Source organism: Triticum aestivum, chromosome 5D (assembly GCF_018294505.1).
Source record: "Triticum aestivum cultivar Chinese Spring chromosome 5D, IWGSC CS RefSeq v2.1, whole genome shotgun sequence".
NCBI lineage: Eukaryota > Viridiplantae > Streptophyta > Magnoliopsida > Poales > Poaceae > Triticum > Triticum aestivum.
In genome coordinates this window covers 547,270,146-547,292,830 of record NC_057808.1, presented here as the reverse complement: position 1 = coordinate 547,292,830, position 22,685 = coordinate 547,270,146, and the positions used below count along the sequence as shown (strand labels likewise).

The 22,685-nt window shown below is 42.9% G+C and overlaps 2 protein-coding genes and 1 non-coding gene across 17 annotated transcripts; 2 read left to right on the top strand and 1 right to left on the bottom strand.

Annotated features, from left to right (window-relative positions):
* Positions 1 to 1,019: 1,019 nt before the first annotated feature.
* On the top strand, positions 1,020 to 3,956 carry LOC123123732 (uncharacterized). The gene is made up of 2 exons (XM_044544327.1): positions 1,020 to 1,288; positions 2,398 to 3,956. Exons 1-2 carry the CDS (start codon positions 1,188 to 1,190, stop codon positions 3,572 to 3,574), a joined length of 1,278 nt encoding a protein of 425 aa, XP_044400262.1. The 5' UTR covers positions 1,020 to 1,187; the 3' UTR covers positions 3,575 to 3,956.
* Positions 3,957 to 4,886: 930 nt separating this feature from the next.
* LOC123123731 (uncharacterized) lies at positions 4,887 to 22,565 on the top strand. 15 transcript variants are annotated; one of them, XM_044544321.1, is made up of 18 exons: positions 4,903 to 5,167; positions 5,275 to 5,388; positions 6,239 to 6,399; positions 6,503 to 6,715; positions 8,668 to 8,837; positions 8,945 to 9,190; positions 9,992 to 10,046; positions 10,863 to 10,985; positions 11,095 to 11,166; positions 13,694 to 13,811; positions 14,675 to 14,838; positions 14,935 to 15,256; positions 16,340 to 16,487; positions 16,627 to 16,691; positions 16,839 to 16,952; positions 17,116 to 17,199; positions 17,657 to 17,766; positions 20,905 to 22,565. In XM_044544321.1, the coding sequence occupies exons 17-18, from the start codon at positions 17,747 to 17,749 to the stop codon at positions 22,121 to 22,123; spliced, it is 1,239 nt and encodes a 412-aa protein (XP_044400256.1). In that variant the 5' UTR covers positions 4,903 to 5,167; positions 5,275 to 5,388; positions 6,239 to 6,399; positions 6,503 to 6,715; positions 8,668 to 8,837; positions 8,945 to 9,190; positions 9,992 to 10,046; positions 10,863 to 10,985; positions 11,095 to 11,166; positions 13,694 to 13,811; positions 14,675 to 14,838; positions 14,935 to 15,256; positions 16,340 to 16,487; positions 16,627 to 16,691; positions 16,839 to 16,952; positions 17,116 to 17,199; positions 17,657 to 17,746; the 3' UTR covers positions 22,124 to 22,565. The 15 variants fall into 15 exon arrangements, 11 of the variants coding, with proteins under 11 accessions (XP_044400261.1, XP_044400256.1, XP_044400255.1 ...); XM_044544320.1 differs by adding an exon at positions 7,688 to 8,024 and having other exon boundaries at positions 10,863 to 11,166; XR_006460795.1 differs by having other exon boundaries at positions 4,893 to 5,167; positions 10,863 to 11,166; positions 17,686 to 17,783; positions 20,908 to 21,129.
* Positions 18,493 to 18,693, bottom strand: LOC123126797 (U2 spliceosomal RNA). The gene has a single exon (XR_006462016.1). It is a non-coding gene; the product is annotated as a U2 spliceosomal RNA (small nuclear RNA).
* Positions 22,566 to 22,685: the final 120 nt, after the last annotated feature.

Genomic DNA, 22,685 nt, shown 5'->3' with positions numbered 1-22,685 from the left:
GTTAATGCAGACCAGGAGACGCCGGCGACCATGATCTGCAAAGAAAACCGCCGCCCTAGAGAAAAAATATCGATAAGGGCATTTAGAAACTCCAAAAACAACAGAGACCAAGAAAGCCAGCCGAATCTAGATGGATCCACCAGAAACCTAAACGGGACGGATCCGAGAAGACCCACCTTAGACACAGCTCCACACGTCCTCCACCGGTGAAAAACACACCAATGGAATGGGGATAGGGCGGACAGAACATTATTCCTTATCTGGGCAAAGCCGCCGCTTTGCCGTCTGGCCCAAACCAAACAGAAAGACTCACTAAAGAAAACCTGGGGGAAAAATACCCATGCCATTGTATGGGTCTGATGTCGAGCTCATTGTCGGTCAAAATTGTGCACCGACGCCTTCTTCTCTGATGATCCGGCCGGACCAGCAATGAAGACCTCCGCCAATGTCGAGCACCAATGTCCTTCACTGTCCCACAACAACCCCCAACGTCTCCAAAGTCGCCCCCCGTATCCGGAGCTCCCGGCAGGCGTCACTGGTGCGCCATGGCTGCGGTGAGAGGGTTAGATGAACAGGGTGGCGGCTAGGGTTTGTCCATCGCCTGCTTAGTCGTTTGTCCATGCCAGATTGATTTATTCTACATAGATACACCATTGGTACATCATGTAGAAGGTTCTGCAATAATCATGTGTGCACTTGCAGGAATGGTTGGCTTCAAATCTAGTCATTAGTGGCTTTTGTTTTCAAATTGTCGCGTCGTCCCGAGGAATGAAATCATATAACTTTTTAAAATGTATAGCAAAGGTTTGGCAAGGGAGTGGCGATGGCACATAGGCTAAGGCGGTGGTTAGGACACCAAAGGGGCCGCCGACGGTCCATAGTGAGGCGGAGGATACATCTAATTTTGCTTCTTCCGAGGTCCTTCTTGTAATTGTGGTTTATATGTTTATTGTCTATTGTCCTTTATAAAGCAGGATTTTATGTATTAAAAATATATTCTATTTCAAATATTTATATGTCTCTCATAATTTGTCTTTGCTTTTTGAGAAGAAGAAGAAGAAGAAGAAGAAGAGGAGGAAGAAGAAGAAGAAAATAAAAAGATGAAGCGGGCCGGCTTGTTAATCTGCTGGCTGAGGCCCATACGAGGGACGAAGCGGAGGGGAAACTTGTAGTGGTGCGCCGCCCCCATGGCCGGAAGCCGTCGCCGCCGCCGCCGCCGCGCTAGAGCGCTGCTGCCGCAGCAGGGCACCGAACCCTCGCCACCGGAAGACGCCGCTCTGAGCTCCAGGTCTGCACCCTGACCCCAACCGTAACCTCGCTCGTCTCTTCTTTTTCTTCCAAATTTTTATTTAGGGTTTGTTTATTAGTTAAGCGGATGCGGTTGGTCCATCGCAACTGTAATCAGTAATCCCGCTCTAGTGATTTCGTAGTGAAATTTAGTAGTGGCGGTTAGTGCACTGGCCTCCCCTGAATTTGGATCTCCAGCACTGTCTAGTGTCTACAAGGTGCGTTTGTACTTGGGACAAGTTCACTCGGATCAGTTGTTGATAACTTCATTGTCTCTCACCAGTGAAATAGTTTCGTTCCTTAATTACAATTTTGTAGATGAGTATTACAGTTTTGATAACTTTTCTTTTGGCTGTGGTCATGCTGCTGCCTTGGTTCGGTCATGAACTGAAACTCACTGTCAAATGTGATTTGGTGGATACTTTTGGAGACTGATTATTGAGAAGGAATAAATTTTAAAAATTATCGAAGTTGTCCACATAAACAGGGGACGGATTATCGTCCTTTTTTGTGTTATTATGGAAATGTATATTCATCACTTGATGTGATTCAGTTTAGTGCGTGCTTGTGTTGGATCCAAAGTAGAATCAGCAAAGAGCGCTTCTCATTTCGTCAGCATATGGTCTCTTGTTCATTCGGTCTTTCTCATGGAGTCATGGTCATAGGGCTCCCATGAACAATGCTCACTTTTTCTTAATGACCAAATGAATCGCAGATAAGAAAATCATCACATAAAGGTTTTCTAGAAGGGGAGCATACTATTGCGTTTTTACGTGGAGCAAAATCATCGCTTATTGTTATTTATTTTGAGGATACTCTGTACGCACCCCCTCTGTCATGATTTGAAGATATAAAACTGTACATAGCGTTGGCTGGCGCACTGAAGATATTATAATTAAGCTAATGTAGAAAAAAATGGTAAGTCCTAGGTGGTTCTGGACTAGCTTCTAATTGAAGTTTGGCTTGTCACAGTTGACACTCCTGTTTACATTATTTTTTATTTAAAGCGTACTGCATTTCTTGTAGGATATTAAGTCCTGAAATATTCATTAAAATATTTATGTTTCAGTTCTTTATTTGATCCATTATTCTTGAATTTCTATGTGGCAGAGAAGTTACTACTGTGGAGAGTCCCTGCCATGCCTCAGCCTCTACCTTTTTGCCTATGCCTGGACCTCATGTTTGTGCAGATCTCCTGGACAGCCTGCTTCATGAAATTATTGCTCTCTTTAACTCATTCCAAGACTTCCTTGCTTTCATTGGCACCTGCCACTCATGGCGCACTGCAGTCTCTACCTTTCCCTCTGTGTATACATTCAGCTTCCCGCCACTCCATTTCAAACCAGATGGTCCATATATTCATCCACATAGTGGCGATATCAAGCCCATCCTTTTATCTAATTGCAAATGGCAGCTCAGTGATCCTACCAAGAAAAACTTATCCCTTGTGTGTTCAGTGCCTGAAAATAGTCCAAATGCAATGCACTATTTGGGCTGCTCATATGGGTATCTTATCTTCTCCTACGAGGAGCACTGCCTCCTTGTGGATGTGTACACTGGTACCAAGGTGAAGCCCCCCAAACTCCCACCCAACAACAATCTTGGATACTTTTGTGGCATAGGCATCCTTACGGCTCCATTAATTTCAGCCAACTCTCGCCTCCTCCTTTTCTCGAAGATTTCCATGTTCGAGTGGCAGGTTGGAGCAAACTCCTGGTCAGAGCACGCTCTTGATCTTGGCCGCGAACGCATCTATCAGATTGTGTTCTTCAAAGGTGATATCTTTGCCATCGATGCTCTTATGAGGCTCCACACTATACACTTGACACCTCGATTCAGCATGCGAGAAGTACCAATTCAATGGGAATTCCTGCCTATTAACTCATGGTTGGTGGTCTGTGGTGACATGCTCCTCATGATTGCCCAGAGGTCAAACTCTGGCGGATTGGGCTCATCTTTTAAGGTCTTTCGACTCGACTTCACTGTTGAACCAGCCAAGTGGGTGAAGGTGGAGAAGTTGGAAAATATTGCCCTGTTTGTTAGCCTTGACAGGAGGGATCCTACATTTTCTTGCATGAGCCCAGAAAGATGGGGAGGAAAGAGTAACTGCATTTATTTTGCAAGGCTATCTGAAGATCCTGATGAAACTTGGACTTCCGCTGAGCTTGGTCAGCTAGTGCCAGAAAACGCAATTCACCCCATGTTCTATGGTATGTCATTCCCTCCCGACTGCGGTTTACTGAGTAACCAATGGGTGTTCCCCAGTTTAATTTATGGTTCTGGCTAGCGATCCCGTCACGGAGTTTCAATCTTAGTTAGCAACTGGTTTTGTAGCCGTGATGGTCTCTGACTTTGGGAGCAACGTTTTGTGTTCAAGTACAATTGATCTCCATTGGCATTCTGCTGTTATGCCTGGTTGTATTGTGCACTTGTCATCTGCTTGTGCTGGGTTTCAGCCATGTGCTATTCTGGACATATCGTCAAGTATAACGTGGGTACTATTCTGGACAAACTCATCGTGTATTCAACTTTACTTTACCTACCTTATTATGTGTGTACATGCTGGGGTGCTCTAAACCATCACCTTGGATAATTTTTCTTTTTGCTGGATCGGATTGAGTCGTTCATTGTTGAACTGAATGTAATGTACCGGATGGTGGTTTTCTTCCCCTTTTAGTTGGTAATCTGTTGATGGAGCAGGAGAAAGCTTGTATGTGTAGTGTGGAACGAACCACTCTGGAAATCACGTCTTGTACCTCGTGTATTCTGTATGTACAACTTGGACCTGGCGGTAAGGGCAAGCAATGGCTCCATCTCACATAAGGAACCAGTTTTCTTTTTCACGTATACAAGTACATCACTTATAGACTAGCTCATCATTTTGATTTAGAAAAACATTCAAAATGATTGAACTGAATCAAATATGTATGTTTGAGACAGAGAGCCAAGAGTTTACATGTTTTCATGTAAACAAAAAGAAAGTAAATAAACATTTTCTTCTAATGTTTTCATTTTTTATATTTGAACGTGGTATCCTTTTCATGGTACCAATTTCTTTTTGCTCCGGTGCCCCTTCCTGTGTCACCTGCACCGCCCCAAAGCAAACAAATCGAACCCGTCATGCACGAGACAGAGCAGCTGAGAGTAGATATGCATGATGCGTGAGGGAGAAGAGGGCTTGCTTTCCTCCGCCCATCGACGCGACGCCGTCGGAGGTCTCTCCGGCGAAGGTGGTGGCGGGAGGCGCGCGGCGAGGAGAGCATGGAGGAGGAGGTGGCTCCGAGAAGAGAAAGTGATGGGAGCCATTCTGATGCGGCGGTGGTATTAATACCGAGGGAGCAGGTGAGCTTAATCGGACGACCAGGGTTCTTTCGTGGTGGATGGGAATTCACGGAGGCCGTCCGATCTGATCCAGCCCTGCGTGTCACAATTACACCTGTGCGAGTCGGCCGGTCACACGCCAGAAAAAAAAAGCCCAAAACCGTTTCCTGACGCGCGGGACCCACGAGTCAGGAGCACAGAGACCATCTTGCGCCGGAACCGGAAGCCGGCGGCCCAGCGCTGCCCGACTCTCCCATCCGTGCCGTCCGTTTGAAATCGGGCGTCCCCGATCTCCCGGCCCGGACCCCTCTCCCTCTTCCTCCGCCCGCCGCCTCCTCCTCCGCATCCCATTCTCCCCCAAATCGCCCGAGTAAACCCTAGCTAAACCCCGGCCTCCGCCGCCCCTCCCCACTCCGGCGAGCCAGCGATCGCGACGAACTTCAATGGGGGCACGGACGCCGAGCGCGCTGGTCAGGCTCAGGCTGCTGGGCGGCGCGGGGCAACAAGACCCGCCACAAGTCGTCTTCAACCGCCTCGAGGCGAGGGGATCAAGGAAAAGGTAACCCTCGGGCCGATCCTTGGATGGCTTTGCTTGCTCGCTGTTGTTTTCTGCGCGATTGGTCCGTGGTTGATTTCTGGTCGCCCTTGGGCGTTTGCTCCGTGCAGGTGTACGCCGAGGGGACCCAAATCGTCATCTAGTGGCTCCAGAAGCGATCATCTACGACGTCTGCGCACGACCCAACCCAAGCTGGTGGAGAACACCTTCGGGAGCCGGGATTGGTAACGTTCTCCTGTCTCGATCCCTCGTCGCCTAGAACAGATGCGTGATTTATTGCTTACCTGGGTGCCAAATCCATGATTGGGAGGGTCCTATTTTAGTTGGCCTGTTGATGTTCTTCAATTGTATCCTCTGAGAGGTTCAGACACATGTGAAGTGATTAATTTGCTAGCGATTTGGACATGTGGTTGGGGTTCATTTTTGAGCATATTCTGTAATTGTAGACTGTAACAGGGTCGTGCATATAGCAATTTGGACAGGTTGATGGGGTCTGGTACATGTAAAGGGTCGTGGCATTGTCATTTCTGAGCCCTGTAATAGGATTGGACACATCTGAAGTGTTTATCAATTTTGATAGGTGGGTGGCGTCGGGTACACGTAATGTGTTTGCCATTATCATTTCTGAGTTTCCGGTCCGTGACAACAGCTGCTACCGCACACCTGCCGTTGATGGAGTCAATTTTTGTTGACTCATTTGGATTTCAATGCATCCCATTTCAGCTGATCTACGAAATCCTACTGCATTGTACCATATGCACTGTCTAGTGTCTATGCTCTGTGAATATGCATCTTGGCTAATTTGCTTTTAATTTATTAACAGTGGTCACCATAATATATTGCCTGTGAATAAGCATTTCAACTCATTCGCTTTGAATCTGTCACAAGTACTTTTTTTTTGCTTCATCATTATACGCCGCCATGACGATTTAAGATGGTTGGCTGATGCTGAACAAGTTATATCATTCTGACTATGTGGATTTGCTAGTGGCCATGCGCTTCTTTTCTTTTTAAAAGTAGCGTTTACACAGCAGTTCCTTGCATATATTTGATACCGCTTGATAATTTGGGCAGGCGAGAATTAGTCCCCGTGTTCTTACACAACCAATACCAGAGACTACCAACTATGGATAGGGCCCACTGGGAGAGAACTATAATGAGAGAGTGTTGCCTTCAATCATTCATGAAACACCCAAAGCTGTGGTTGCCCAATACAATGCTAATCACACAGAGAGGTACAGCTTCACCATGTTTGCTGTGTGTACATGCTTTCCATGCTATAGTAGATGCTGGTCTTACTTGAAATATGTTACTAACTTATCCTTCATGTAATGGCAGGCCGTGAGCAGGGAGATCAGGAAGGTTCTGACAGAGAGGGCAAAGAATTTCAACATTGCTCTGGATGATGTGTCCATTACCAGTCTCAGCTTTTGTAAAGAGTTCACTCATGCCATTGAAGCCAAACAGGTTGCTGCTCAGAAAGCTGAGCGTGCCAAGTTCATTGTTGAGAAGGCCGAGCAAGATAAGAAAAGTGCAATTATCAGGGCACAGGTAAGCAAAACAGGAATTAGATATTTCTCTTTCACACTACTAAACCTACTTATCCTGTTTATGGTTTCAATCATAGTTACTAGAGGCATATTGCCAGTGTTCTTTATGTCTTCATAGCTTCATCATATATTACACTTGTTGAGTTTTGGCACATTTGAGCCTAACACTGGTAGCGCATCTGAGCCAAACACCGGTAGAAATGTACATTCCATCTGTTGAGTTTATGGTACATAGTTTCCATACGGTTTCACCTTTTTTCAGACTTCCAGTGGTAGTTAGTAAAGGCATATTGCCAGTGTTGTTTAAGTCTTCATATCTTCATATATGTCCCTGCATTTGCTGAGTTTGGGAGCACTTGAGCTTGGCTCTAGTAAATTTGTACATTTCATATGATGATTGGATTGCTACGTCCATACTTTAGTTTTAGACTTTCAGTGGTATGTTTGTACGATTGAACATAGTTTCAGACTTCCAGTGGTATGTTGGTATGACCGAACATAGTTTCAGCCTTCCAGTTGTATGTTCACACGACTGAATATAGTTTCAGCCTTCCAGTGGTATGTTCATACAACTGACCGTAGTTTCAGACTTATTCTATGTTGATAGTGTCACTTCCAGTGGTAGTTAGTAGAGGCATATTGCTAGTGTTGTTTATATCTTCATAGCTTTGTATATTTCCTTACATTTGCTTAGTTTGGTAGCACTTGAGCCCAACACTGGTTGTCTTCTACATTTTGCTTGTTGAGTTTCAGAGCACCTGATCCTAACACTGACGCGTCTTTCTGTATCTAAACACTGATGCATCTTGCTCATTGGTAATGCCATCGCCAATAACCCTGCGTTCCTCACGCTCAGGCAGATTGCAGCCACCAGGGACATCCTAACACTGACGCGTCTTTCTGTATCTGAACACTGATGCGTCTTGCTCATTGGTAATGCCATCGCCAATAACCCTGCGTTCCTCGCGCTCAGGCAGATTGCAGCCGCCAGGGACAGTGCCCACACCATCTCAGCCTCCAACAAAAAGGTGTTCCTGGAGTTGGGCGACCTGCTGCTTAGGCTCCAGTCGCTCAAGATCTTGGGCAACAAGAAGAAATGAGACCGCTTCTTGTCATGCATGTTATGGTTACCGTCGGCCGTCTCCATGGAAGAAGAGTACTTTTGAGAGGAACGAACTCTTAGTCTCTAGGACTCGCCACCTGAAAACAACAAAGACGCCTTTGCTACTGTGAACCGTTTGTGCGCTTTTCAAGTGAACCTGTCAGCTACTATTTCTATGTGTAGCTTATAACGTCTGGGCGGTTATGTGGTGAGTGTGTTGGCCTTTTCATGTTCATCTTGGCTTGTTTCTTTCATGCTGCGAATTTTATTTCTGCTGCGAGTTCTATGAGGCATTGCATCTGTTGTCTATTATTTTACACAATTCAACACAGGACAGCTTGATGCCCAGGACCATAAACTTCTGTACTTCTGCGTATTTTTTTAATCTTTTCTGATTGTCGAGTTACCATGACAATGTTGTCATAGCTTACCTGCCATCAATGAAGTATATTTTTGTCGACTCACTTGGATTTTAATTCAACTCATGTCAGTTGATCTATGAAATCCTACAGCATTGTAGCCTATGGACTGTCTAGCGTCTACTGCTCTGTGAATAAGCATTTTAGCTCATTTGCTTTTAATCTATTAGCAGTGGTCACCATTATATATTGCCTGTGAATAAGCATTTCGACTCATTCACTTTAAATCTGTTAACATCAGTGACAAGTACTTCTTTTGCTTCATCATTATGTCTTTCCATGACGATTTAAGACAGTTAGCTGATGCTGAACAAGTTATATCATTCCGGCTATGTGAATTTATTAGTGGTCATGCACTTCTTTTCTTTTCAAAAGTAGCATTTACACTGCAGCTCATTGCATATATTTGATACCGCTTGATTATTTGGGCAGGTGAGAATTGATATTCATGTTCTTACACGGCCCATGCCAGAGAGACTACCAACTATGTAACAGGACCCTCTCGGAGAACTATAATGAGAGTGTTGCCTTCAGTCATTCATGAAACACTCAAAGCTGTGGTTGCCCAATACAATGCAAGTCAGCTAATCACACAGAGAGAGGTACAGCTTCACCATGTTTGCCGTGTGTACATGTTTTCCATGCTGTAGTAGATAATAGCTGGTCTTACTTGGAATAGCTTGCTAACTTATCCTTTATGTAATGGCAGGCTGTGAGCAGGGAGATCAGGAAGATTTTGACAGTGAGGCTAAGAATTTCAATATTGCTCTGGATGGTGTGTCCGTTACTAGTCTCAGTTTTGGTAAAGAGTTCACTCATGCTATTGAAGCCGAACAGGTTGCTGCACACCAAGCTGAGCATGCCAAGTTCATTGTTGAGAAGGCTGAGCAAGACAAGAAAAGTGCAATTGTTCTTTATGCCCTGTTGACAGTTTCAGTCATAGTTACTACCACCGGTAAGCAAAATAGGAACTAGATACATTTTCTTTCACATGACTTACTTGTCCTGTCGACAGTTTCAGTCATAGTTACTAGATTCATATTGCCAATGTTCTTTATGTCTATATAGCTTCATCATATATTTCATTACACTTGTGGAGTTTTGGAGCATCCGAGCCTAACACTGGTTGTTTTGCACATTCCATTTGTTGAGTTTATGATACACGGTGTTCATACGACCTCCTATTTCCTGCGTCGATGGTTTCAACCTTTCCTGCGTCCATGACATATTCTAGTCTTGTTTATGTCTTCATAGCTTCATATATTTCACTGCATTTGCTGAGTTTGGGAACACTTTTGCCTGACACTAGTAATTTTGTATATTTCATATGATAGATGATTGCTATCTCCATAGTTTAGTTTCAGACTTCCAGCTGTACGTTCGTACCACTGAACATAGTTTCAGCTTCCAGTAGTACGTTCGTTCGACTGAATATATTTTCAGACTTCCTGGGTTTTTTTCATACGACTGAACATAAGTTTAGACTTTCAATGGTATCTTCGTATATTCATACTAGTGAACATAGTTTCAGACTTAACCATTTGCTATGTTGATAGTATCACTTCCAGTGGTAATTAGTAGAGGCATATTGCTAGTATTGTTTATATCTTAATAAATTTCATTGCATTTGCTGAGTTTGGTAGCACATGAGCAACATTGGTTTTCTTGTACATTTCGCTTGTTGAATTTAGAGCACCTGATCCAAACACTGACGCGTCTTTCTATATCTGAACAACGCTGCTTTCATCACACTCAGACAGATTGAAGCTTCCAGGGAGATCACCCATACCATCGCAAGCTCCAACAACAAGGTGTTTCTGTACTCGAGCAACCTTACAGAGTATCACCCATACATAGATGGTATTCAGAGCACACGCTGACCGTAGGACGTAACCCCTAGGATCGGAAAGCCATAGGAAAAATTACTACATGTTTTATTTTCCGTATTTCTCCCCTGGTCATTTCTGACTTCTCTCCAATTTCAACCTTCTAGATGGCCGCTGAGTTCAACCCAGTCCTGCTGGTGGAGTTTTGCCAGCCGGATGAGACGATGCCTTTCGGCAAGCAGCTGGTTCAGATCATCAAGGAGTTGAAGATTGCTCTGCCCTCTATCACCGGGACTCATACCAACGCACATCCGGCGGACACTCGTTATAGGATTGTGGTGCACATCTCAAGGAGGACTTTCTGAAGCTTCCGGAAGTCCTCCCTGGAATGTCCTCCACAATCCTATAGCGAGTGTCTGCCGGAAGTGCGTTGATAGGACTCCCGGTGATAGAGGGCAGAGCAATCTTCAACTTCTTGATGATCTGAATCAGCTGCTTGCCTAAAGGCATCGTCTCATCCGGCTGGCAAAACTCCGGCAGCAGGACTGAATTGAACTCGGCGGCCATCTAGAAGGTTGAAATCGGAGAGAAGTCAGAAATAAACAGGGGAGAAATGCGGAAAATAAAACATGTAGTAATTCTTCCTATGGCTTTCCGATCCTAGGGGTTACGTCCTATGGTGCTCTGAATACCATCTCTGTATGGGTGATACTTGTTGTTGGAGCTTTGCCAGATATGGCTTTCGCTTGTTGAATACCATCTCTATATGTGTTAACAAGGTTTTTTTTAATACTTGAGCAGGGTGAGGCTAAGAGTGCAGAGCTCATTAGTCAGGCCATCGCCAACGACCCTGCTTTTGTCCCGCTCTGACAGATTGAAGCTGCCAGGGAGATCGCTTATACCATCACAAGCTACAACAACAAGGTGTTCCTCGACTCGAGCGACCTGCTGCCTGGGCTCAGGTCACTGACATCTTGGCCAAATACAAAAAATGAGACCATTCCCTGTCATTCATGCTATGGTTGCTGTGTAGAGAGTAGAAGGTGTCGAGTTCATTCTTGAGAAGGCTGAGCAAGACAAGAAAAAATCAATTATCAGGGCACTGGTGAGCGAAACAGTAACTTGATAGTATTTCTTTCACTAGCATAGTGCCCATGCATTGCCACGCAATCAAAAGGAAACGGCCAATAACATAATTGTCTCAATGAGTGCATTTATTTTGGATTGTCCATCAGTTAGCTGCAACAAGATAACGACATTATATTTCATACTACCCAAATAACAATATATAGTTCATAACAATCCAATACAAGATGAGAGACAAAATAACAAAAAAAAAAGACTTGTTGCGCTTAATTCGGAACTTATTGCTCATATTTTCCAAAATCTTGAAATGCTCCTAGAATGTTTTCCCATGCTAACACAAGTTCAGCAAGAATGGACTCGTGAAGATCTATAGATGGTGGTGGTAAACTGGTAATTGTCGTGCAACAATTGTAAAAGTAGTTTGTTGTTACGCACTGATTTATCAGCGTACAGCTGCAGACATGAGATGAACCCACTCTTTTCCACGGCGGGCCAAATTTAAATAGATCGTAAAACAGTAGATAACAAAATCTTCTCGAAGTTGAAGCAGAAATTCAGTAAGGTTTGTCACATATGTCGTTTTATTAACCTCGACAAGCAGCACAACAAGAAACTGCCAATGTGTTATGTGTCGTGCCTCATGCTTATTTGAATGTCCTCATATTTCTTTTGTATAAATAAAATTTGTTTTCATTTCTGGTGGTGTTCAAGGAATCTAATCATCTTGTAAAGTGAACAAAGCTGCCCTTGATCCTTTGTGCAAATAGCTTGTTCAAAGCTAGTTATAATTGCTTCTGTTATATCTAGCACAAACTAAACTCAATTCTGCAGCTATCTGTTCTAACCTCTTGACATCAGGGAACTTATGTTGTGTCCATTACTTTTACACATGATATAGTTAAAGGCAGGTCCATTACTTTTACACATGATATAGTTAAAGTGAATAAGTAGTTCTTAACGTATCCTTATACAACAACCATTTTTTTAAATAATAATAAATCTTTGCAAAAATAGAGGATCTATTTATTGGAACCCTTCCCTCTACTGTATCTTTGACCCTTGAGTTAAAGCATGTGGGGTTGCGCAAAATGTCAAAACAAATTTGAAACCTAACTATTGGTGTGAGTGTTTTTTTTTCCTTACAGTGAACCCAACTTAAAGGACATAATTTTGTTTGGAAAGACACCAACACCCAGCAGTTCAGAGAATATATTCACTTATTCAGAAATTTCGCCATTGTTGCCTCTGCTTTATTTTTACTGAAATGCTAAAATCCGACGTCAGATTTTTAGGCATGGCAAATCTGATGTTTTCGTGGCAATTTATATTAACACGATGATGTCAAATTTAGTTTGCAAGGACGGCAACTTTCTCACAACAAAATGAACTGGGGCAGATTTGCCATGCTCGCTAACTAAACTTGCCATCCTCGGGGAACATAATTTGCCATGAAAAACGTTCAATTCGCCATGGTCAAGAATCTGCCGTCAGATTGGTAGCGGAGTCCTATTTTTATTGGTTTATGATAGTCAACCCAAACTTGAAATCTGACTATTAGTGTGAGTGTTTTTCTTATACTGAACCCAACTTAAAGGATTTAATTTTGTTTGGAAAGACACCAACCCCAAGAAGTTCAGAGAATATATTCATTTATTCAGAAATTTCACTGCTGTTTCCTCCGCTTTATTTGGGGAGATACAAATTCAGTTGAAGGATCTGATATAATACACATTAGCAATGAACTTCGCTTGGCTCTCTCAGGATCTCAGGATACCACAGCAACACCAACATATAAACTCTTGCTAGAAAAATATGTGGTGATGTTGCTCGAGTGATTAGGAATGGTTGAATAGATCAACCGATTTTCATGTTTGGTACGAGATTTTAACATGGCATTTTGCATTTTGTGGAATAGAATCTGTGTTTAAATACAACAAATAGAGTATCTTGAATTATCGATGTATGCATTAGTTAGCACGTAAGGCACAAGGGACGTCACTGACTGAGAAGGTGGATAAGGTGAGGAGTTGGGGCAACAAGCGTGAGAGTCGTCAGAGGAGTGTTGGTGTCATGCGACAAATGCATGGCACCATGGGAGAGGCAATGGAAGATTGTTCAACGTATTGAATTGGCGGAGGACGGCGATTGGTGAGGAGAGGCTTCTGGAGACTGCGATTGGCATTGGGGAACGATGAGGAAGAAAGGGAGATTGGGGAAGAAAGGCGGCGGATGGGAGACGTCGAGGAAATCGTTGGGTTTTCCAAGAGCTAGCTGGCCTGTTTGCTCTGTATACAGAGTAACCGGATGCCTGCAGTGCAAACTCATAGTTTTTCTTTATCCTCAGCTTTCAGTTTTTTAATCACGGTTGCAGGTTCCAATAGGTCCCACATGTAAGGGTAGAGGATGGTGAGTGAACTCACAACCAACTCAAATCTTTAGAAGTAGGAAAGATACGATTTCACCTACTTTCCCTCTTCAGTCTATTTGCACAATTGGTCGGGCTCTGCGTTTGATTTCTGGTTGCCCTTGGTTGTTGTGCCGTGCAGGTCTACCCGGAGGGGACTCACATCGTCATCCCATGGCTCGAGAGGCCCATCATCTACGACATCCACGCCAGAACACAACCTGGTAGAGAGCACCTCCGGGAGCCGGAATCTCCAGATGGTAACATTCTCCCGTTTCGATCCTTATGTGTGATTTACTGGTTAGTGGTTACCTGCGTGCCAAATGCTGGTTTGGGACCGACCAAAGGGTCTGACATTACCTGCCTTTGTTGATGTTCTGCAAGTGTAGTATGTTAGAGGATCTGGCTCATTTGAAGTGATTAGCTAGCAATTTGGACCGGTGGATGGAGCCTGGTACATGTAAAGGGTTTTGGCATTGTCATTTCTGAGCATATTCTGTTACTGTAGCCTGCAAGGGAATTGGACACATCTGAAATGTTTACCGATTTGGATAGGTGGATTGGATCTGGTACTTGTAAGGTGTTTGCCACTATCATTTCTAAGTGCCGAGTTACTGTGACAACACCTGTTATGGCTTACCTGCTATCGAATGAAGTTAACTTTGTTGACTCATTTTGATTTTAATGCAAGCCATGTCAGGTTATTTAAGAAATTCTACAGCATTGTAGCCTATGGACTGTCTACTTGTCTAGTGTCCAGTGCTCTGTGAATAGGCACTTCAGCTTAGTTACTTTTAATCTATTAACAGTTGTCACCATTATATGTTGCCTGTGAATAAACATTTCAACTCATTAGCTTTTAATCTGTTAACAGCAGTCACAAGTAATATTTTTGCTTTTAATCTATCAGAAAAGTAATATTTTTGCTTTTAAGCTCTCAAAAAAGTAATAATATTTTGCTTGATTGTTATTTGTTGATGCTGAACTTGTGAATATGGCCATGTGAATTTGTTAGAGGTCATGTGTGTCTGTCGGTGTAGGTTTCTTATTTTGCACTTTTCAAAAGGAGCATTTACACTGCAGCTCCTTGCGTATATTTGATACCGGTTGATAATTTGGACAGGTGGGAATTGGTCTTCGTGTTACATGACCTATGCCAGAGACTACCAACTATGTACAGGACCTTAGGGGAGAATTATAATGGCAGAGTGTTGCCTTCAATCATTCATGAAACGCTCAAAGCTGTGGTTGCCCAATACAATGCCAGTCAGCTAATCACACAGAGAGGTACAGCTTCACCATGTTTGTTGTGTGTACTGTAGGTGTTTTCCATGCTATAGTAGTTAATAGGAGCACTTGAGCCTGACACTAGTAAATGTCCAGATTAAACCCAGTAAGAGGGACATGCTGCTTGATTGCTCGCGTATGCCATGTCGGATCGAGCGGTGCCAGGTGATTGGGTACATGGATTTTGTCTCGCCCATTTGGTTCGTCCACATGCAACATGCGTCGTGTTCCTCTCGGTCGTGGAGGGCGCGTTCCTGGCCAGCCTCGAGGGTGGCGGTGTGGCCGGCGACGAGCTTCAGCTCTGCGTCCAGAGCGGTGACACCAGCACGTGCGCCAGTTTTTTGCTCCTCGGTCACTGATGGTTTTGTTCTGTCTACGGCGATGGGATTGCTTCCTCTGCTCCGTTTGTGTGGTTGAGGTTTGTTCTTCTTCCTTCCTCTTCTTCCTTTGCCTTGTCGCATTCTTCTTTCGTCTCGCTCTCACCGATCCCCTGCCCGCAGGTGCATTCCGACTTACGCCCTTAGCCCTAGGTTATGTATGTGAATTCTAGTGTGAGCATACTGTAACCTGCTAGGGGATTGTCGCACCCATGTTTAGGGCGCCTGTTGCATCTGTGATGATGATTATCGAACTGCGTTCCCGAGTTGATAGATGAGGATTGATATTTCGGTTATATTTAGGTCTTAATGGTGCAAGGTCCTGAATCTGTAGCAGCTTGTTCTTCTTCAGGCATGGTTGACTTGGCAAATTTGTCCCGGAGTCAAATGGTTAACGTCTTAATTATGAACATAAACTCACTTGGCTGCTTTCAGTCCCTTCCCTAGATCTATGGTCTATGGTTCGATCTTCTCTGGTAGTAATATGACATTTCTGAATTCTGCATCGGAGTATCACTTATTAAGCCGATGTTTGTATTTATATTTTCTTATCTAAAATTAAAAGTTCAATCCATGCAGTTGAGTGAAATTCCTATTTCAGAGTTGGTAATCTGCCTGTGTGACTGAACCTAACAATCTACTATATCTTATTATGCTAAATTTCCTTAGTTCTGTATTGAACCTCTGGCTTCAGACTTGGATCATCGGATTATTCAATTCTTTTTGTGCTACAAAACGTACAGAAGTACTACTTGATCATTGCGGTCTCCTGTTTTGTGTATGCCAATATCTCTACCACTATAATATACCAGTTTTGAATTTGGATTGATCACCCCACCTGTTTTTTAGTTTGCTTGGGTACTGCTTACCTGAAGTAATAGCTAAGAACAGTGTAGAGAGTAAACTTGCCGGGTAATAAACAAGAGCTTGTGTATATAATAGTTGGTTAGATCAAGCTTTTTACGATTTATACTGAATTATACCTGTTGATACGGTGATAGGGTGCCCAGTGAACACGATTGTGGATTAAATTTGTGTATAAACTTCTTCCAATTTGTTCTATTATAAGCCCAGTGATGTAAGAATGAACATTGATTATATTGTTCTGCTCTTGGTTAGTACAGGAAATGCATGAGCTGTCAATCAGAAAGAACTTGAATCTTCAAGCAAGAACTCCAGACTCGGCTTTCAAGTAACTACAATGTGATATTGAAATTTAATTGTCAGTTCGCACTATCGCTTCTACAAGATCACCTTCCAGTTTACACCATTGTAAGTACATCATAGCTGACTCCAGTAAGTAAATCCTAGATTGTTGTTAAGAGCTCCATTCATTTGGGTTATGAAAGAGCAGTTATTGTAGTTTTGTTGCCAGCACATGTTTGTATTGCTAAAACCTCATTTTGTTCAGCTCCTGAAGCCTGAACTATGTGAGTTATCAAGAAGCACAATTTGCATGATGCTAATCATGATAAGGTATGCTGTAGGTATTCCCAATTTGATTATAAAATTATTACAAGCATTTTACTTGGTTCTTTGGTACATGCCTCTCTTATCGCACTCTCTACATTGGTTGTGCGGCCATCGGCGATGGTGACCTTGACCGAACTGATGAAATTTCAGGACCATAATGCCTTCCACATCAAGGGGTTGCTGATCAATTTCATCCACTCAGAGTGGCCATTTCTTCTCAAAGTTCCTTCTTTCTTGGTTGATTTCATTACTCCAATTATCAAGGTCTGCAACTCTCTGGGTCATTCATCACATATATAATTTTTTCTTCTGAAGATACATGGTTATACATATTTCAGTATTAAGTTTTGTCATTCTGTTGTTTATTTCTACCTGCCAGATCAAATAGGGTTTTATAACTCCTATAAACGTTTCCTTATTTGTCCAGGCAACCAATAACCAGAGCATAGCTGTCAAGTCGTTTTATTTATTGCCAGACTATGAAGCATGGAAAGAGCAGCTAGGAGGAAATGTAAGTTGTTCTATAAAGTACTACAGGGTGTGTTTTTGCCATTTGCTTATTAAGTTTCGCCCTTGTTTTTCACTGGATGGTACTATCATAAAGATGACTGTACTTGTATTTGGTCTTCACTGAGTTAGTGCGCGCTTGGAGTTCCTTCAGAATCAAGACAAGAAAAGCTTTGGGTTCAGAGAAATTTTCAACACTGTTTTATTATTTCAATTTTTTGCGATTTCTGACGTTCGAGTCAAGGATGTCAAGATTTCCTTGTTTTGTTATTGATGGAAAATGTATATGCTCTATTGGGAACCTTTTATTCTCTGTTTAGTCTGTACTCTGTAAGTTTTCATTCTTGGTAAAGAACTAAATGATGTTTTGCTGCTACACTCTTATAATGCCTTTTCTTGAAGAAGATTATATTAATTGGTTGGTGAGCTGATCTATCTGTGATTTGTACCTCGGTTGACAGGATATCTCATATATGAAACCATGAATCAGGGATCGTTGGGTTATCTGAGCTGGTATAACTCCGGAACGACAAAGTGGTTCAGGTCTGGCCATGACGATCCAATACTTCAGGTGACATTGTGAACCAGGTTATCCCCATTGAGCTTGTTGACACCCTTACTATTATTTGCTGCTCTGTTTGGTTTGGAGGTACCCCCATGTTCCATGAGATAGCTTGGCTGGCTGACGCATCCATGTTTTATGTGGTGTTCGTTGTGAGACAAAGTTTGAGCCTTTGAGGTTGATCTGATCTGTAGCTATTTAGTTTGAGTACATGCATTCATAGATTTGGGTCCTCTGGAGCTTGAGTTCTTTTTGGGTGCTATTTGGGTGTGGCTTTTTGTACACATGATCACATGATCATGCCATGAGTGACTGGGGAACTACCAATGAGAGCCTTTAATTTTTTCCTTCTAATGGCTAATACTTCTCTTCTTAACATATGTTTATTGTCCAAGAGAAGGGGGGGATATCATCTACTCAGATTTAGCCCATTTGAAATTTCTAAAAAAAAGTCAGACCCTATCAACATGCTTGTTCTTCCTGGTGCATGTCTTCTTCAAAAGTGTCACAACGATCGCCAAAAAATGCCGTGGAATGGACGTTTGCCTATATGGCACCGCACAAGCACGCCTCAAGCGGCGCACCCAACCCCTAGTTTCATATGGACGTTTGCCTATATGGAGCATTACCCGGCTACTAATGTGGGCCCGTCTGCTTGCACGCGCTGGCGATACATGTCGACATGTGGATGAACATAATATGGTTTTCAAGGCTAACCATTTTATTTTATTTTGGTTGGAGTGTGTCTGTTCCGAAGCAGTAGTGAAACGCTTGGACGACACATAAGAACCATCCATGTAGCAAGCTACATAAATAGATTCTCCCCATAAAAAAATAAATTAATATCATGTGTGGATCCAAAGATCCACGTATCAGATATTAAACTGATAAGAACAGATACTACACTTGATCTTAGCCGGAGGCCGAGAAAGGTATGCTTTAATTGGTGACCCTGCGTCCACTTTTATTGCTTCCTGAACCACCTCTCCTCAGGTGCAAAAGCAATATGAGACTATTCCGACAAGTCAAGCTATATGATTGCTAGAACTAGAAAAACAAAACGCTGGGTAGGTTATTTTTAGGGGGGCTGGGTAGGTGAACCTGGCTGGGCTGGTCCTCGTTTGGGATCGGGAACCCAACCAACAAGGATACGACGGCCCACATCCCCGATGGCCCAATTTTCCTATCGCAATTCGCAAAGATGACGGATTCACAGTCGCAGAGACCAATTTGGGACGAGGGACGGACGCGGCGGAGCAACCAGTAGTCGTGCGCCCCATGGCCGGAAGCCGCCGCCGCCCCCGCCGCCGCGGAAGAGCGCGGCTGCCGCAGCAGGGTGCCGAACCATCGCCGCCGGAAGACGCCGCTCACAGCTTCAGATCTGCACCCTCACCCCAACCGTAACCTCGCTCGTCTCTCCTTTTCCCTTCTTTTATCTTTCACACATCTTCGTTAGTTAGGGTTTAATTAAAGTAGAACCGGGAGAGTCAGTAATCTTGCCCTAGCGAATCCGTAGTGAAATTTCCAGTATTTTGGCAAATTAGTAGGAACATCTTGATGATTTGACAGGTGATATTTAGGGTATTTTCGTGAATTAGTGGTGGTATAATTGACTCACTGGCCTCCCCTAAACTTGGATCTCCAGCACTGTCTACAAGGTGTGTTACTCGGTTCAGTTGTTGATAACTCCATTGCCTCTGATGAGGGAAATAGTTTCAGTTTTTCCTTAATTGCAATGTAGATGAGTATTCCAATTGCTGCCTTGAACTGTGCTCACTTGGTTCAGTGATTGCCTGAAACTCAAAGTCCAATGTGATTTGATCGATTCTTTTACTGTGACTGTTATTGAGAAGGAATAAATTAAAATTTCTTATCAAAGCTGTCCACGTAAACATCGGAGGGATTATCACCATTTTTTTCGTTTGGAAAATGTATATTGGTCACCTGATGTGATTCAGTTTAGTGCGTGGTTGGGTTGGATCCAAAGTAGAATCAGCAAGGAGCGTCTTCCATTATATCACCTGATATGATTAAGAGTGTTGCACGCTTGGGTTGGATAAAATTTATATGGCCTCTTGTTCGTTTGGTCTTTCTCATGGTCATGGTGCTGCCATGAACAATGTTTACTTCTGTTTGACGACCAAGTGAAAAATAGATAAGCAAATGATCGCTATGCAAGTTTCTGGAAGAAGCGGAGCATGCTATTCCGCTTTTGCGTCAAGCAAAATCATCACTTAGAACTATTTATTTCAAGGATACTCTACAAGGCACCCCACCTGTCACGATATGAAAGTTATATAATTGTATATAGCGTTGTCTCACTGAAGATATTATAGCCAGAGTATGTTATTTTAGAAAAAAAGTCAAGGTGTAGGTGGTTCTAGAGTAGTTTCTTTTGATAGAAGTTTGGCATGTCTCAGTTGACACTCATGTTTGCCTTATTGTTCAGCTAAAGCCTACTGCATTTCTTGTACTGTATTAACCAAGCTTCAAAATATCAGATATCGGGTTCGTATCAGTTTGGCTTCGACATATCAGATGTCGGATATCGGGTGATATATCAGACGATATGTAGATATATCGGAGAAAACATGTCTAGTTCTTTTTCGTTATTTTTGTTCAAAACATGTATTTTTAGTAAAACAAAATGTATGATGTCAATGCTTCAACATAACACTTTTAGATTCCTAGTTTATTAACTTGTTGATTAAGAAACTATTAAGGAAAGATTCACAAAATTCTTACTCTATGATTAAAAACAATACGATATGTATGCATTTGTACGAAACATTGTGCATGACTTTGATAATATATGCTGAAGTTGTAAGTGCATAATCTTATTTTACTGTTATTTAATAAAGAACTATTGTTATCTACGTATAGTGCTATATCGGTGGACATATCGGGCTAGATATCAGCGATATCGGTTGATATTTCGGTCCATATCGGGTGGTATGTTTGAAAATGATATTTACAAAATGATATGTTATGTCTATATCGGTAGAGCCCCAAAAGTGATATATCGGCCTTTATATCGGTCATATCGGCCTTGATTTAAAAGCTTGGTATTAACTCCTGAAGTATTTATTAACTCCAATTATGTTTCAGTTCTGTATTTTGATCCATTATTCTTGAATTTCTATGCAGCAGAGAAGTTACCACTGTGGAGAGAACCTCGAAGAACGCCTGCCCTGCTTCAGCCTCTACCTCCTTGCCTTTGTCTGGCCCTCATGTTTGTGCAGATCTCCTGGACAGCCTGCTTCAAGAAATTCTGCTTCATGAAATTATTGCTCTGTTTGACTCATTCCATGACTTCCTTGCATTCATTGGCACCTGTTGCTCTTGGCGTGCTGCAGTCTCTACCTTTCCCTCTGTGCATACATTCAGCTTCCCACCGCTCCACTTGAAACCAGATGGTCCTTATGTTCATCCACATAGCGGCCCTATCAAGCCCATCCCTTTATCTAATTGCAAATGGCAGTTCAGTGATCCTAGCAAGAAAAACTTATCCCTTGCGTGTTCAGTGCCTAAAAATAGTCCAAATAAAATGCACTATTTGGGCTGCTCATATGGGTATCTTATCTTCTCCCACAAGGTTCACTGCCTCCTTGTCGATGTATACACTGGTAGCAAGGTGATGCCCCCCAAACTCCCACCTAACAACGATCTTGGGTACTTCTGTGGAATAGGCATCCTTACGGCCCCATTGATTTCACCCAACTCTCGCCTCCTTTTCTCTAGAGATTCCATGTTTGAGTGGCATGTTGGAACAAACTCCTGGTCAGAGCACACCCTTACTCTTGATTATGAACTCATCTATCAGATTGTGTCCTTCAAAGGAGATATCTTTGTCATAGATGCTCTTCTTAGGCTCCACGCTATACACTTCAGACCTCAATTCCACATGCAAAAAATAGCAATTAAAAAGGAGTTTGTGCCTATGTACTCATGGTTGGTGGTCTGTGGTGACATGCTTCTGATGATTGACCAAAGGTTCAGCTCTGGCGGATTGGGTGGCTCATCTAACGCATTCTTTAGGGTCTTTCGCCTCAACTTCTCTGTCGAGGCAGCTAAGTGGGTGAAGTTGGAGAAGCTGGAGAATTATGCTCTGTTTGTTAGCCCTGATAGAAGGAATCCTACATTTTGTTGCATGAGCCCGGAAAGATGGGGAGGAAAGAGTAACTGCATTTATTTTGCGAGGCTATCTGAAGATCCCGATGAAACTTGGACCGCGGTCGAGTTTGGTCAGCCAGTGCCAAACAATGCAGTTCGCTCCATGCTCTTCTATGATATTTCGTCCCCTCCAGACTGTGGTGTACTATGTAGCCTCTGGGTGTTCCCCAGTTTAGTTTATGGTTCTGGCTAGTACATCTTTCTAGTCTTGCACAAGACCTGCCTAGCGTTTATCTCAGCTTGCAACTAGTTCTGTAGCTGTAATGGTTTTCTGACTTTTGACCAATTTATTTGTGTCCAACTACGATTAATCTGTATGGGCATGCTGCTGTTACTACTGGTTGTATTGTGGTGAAGATCGGGATTGCATTTGTCATCTGGTTGCGCCGGTAGATGCAGCAGCAGAATGGTCACATGTGCTTCAACCATCTGCTGTTAAATGAGACATGTACTGTCAAATGTAACGTGGGTACTATTGCGGACAAACTTGTCGTGTATTCTACTGTACCTCCCATGGATCATTCATTGTTGACCTGAATGAATGTATTGGATAATGGTGGTTTTCTTGCCAATTTTAGTTGATAATGTGCTGACAGAGCAGGAGACGTCTTTGCAAATGACGTCTTGTGCTTTCCACTGTAACCAAATCGTAGGAATGTACTGTCCTCTGCTCCAGTTTATTATCTCCAGCCGCAGCCTGCATTTACAAGATGGCTGCATTTCAGCAGCTAAATTAATGTGTCTTTTGACTGAAC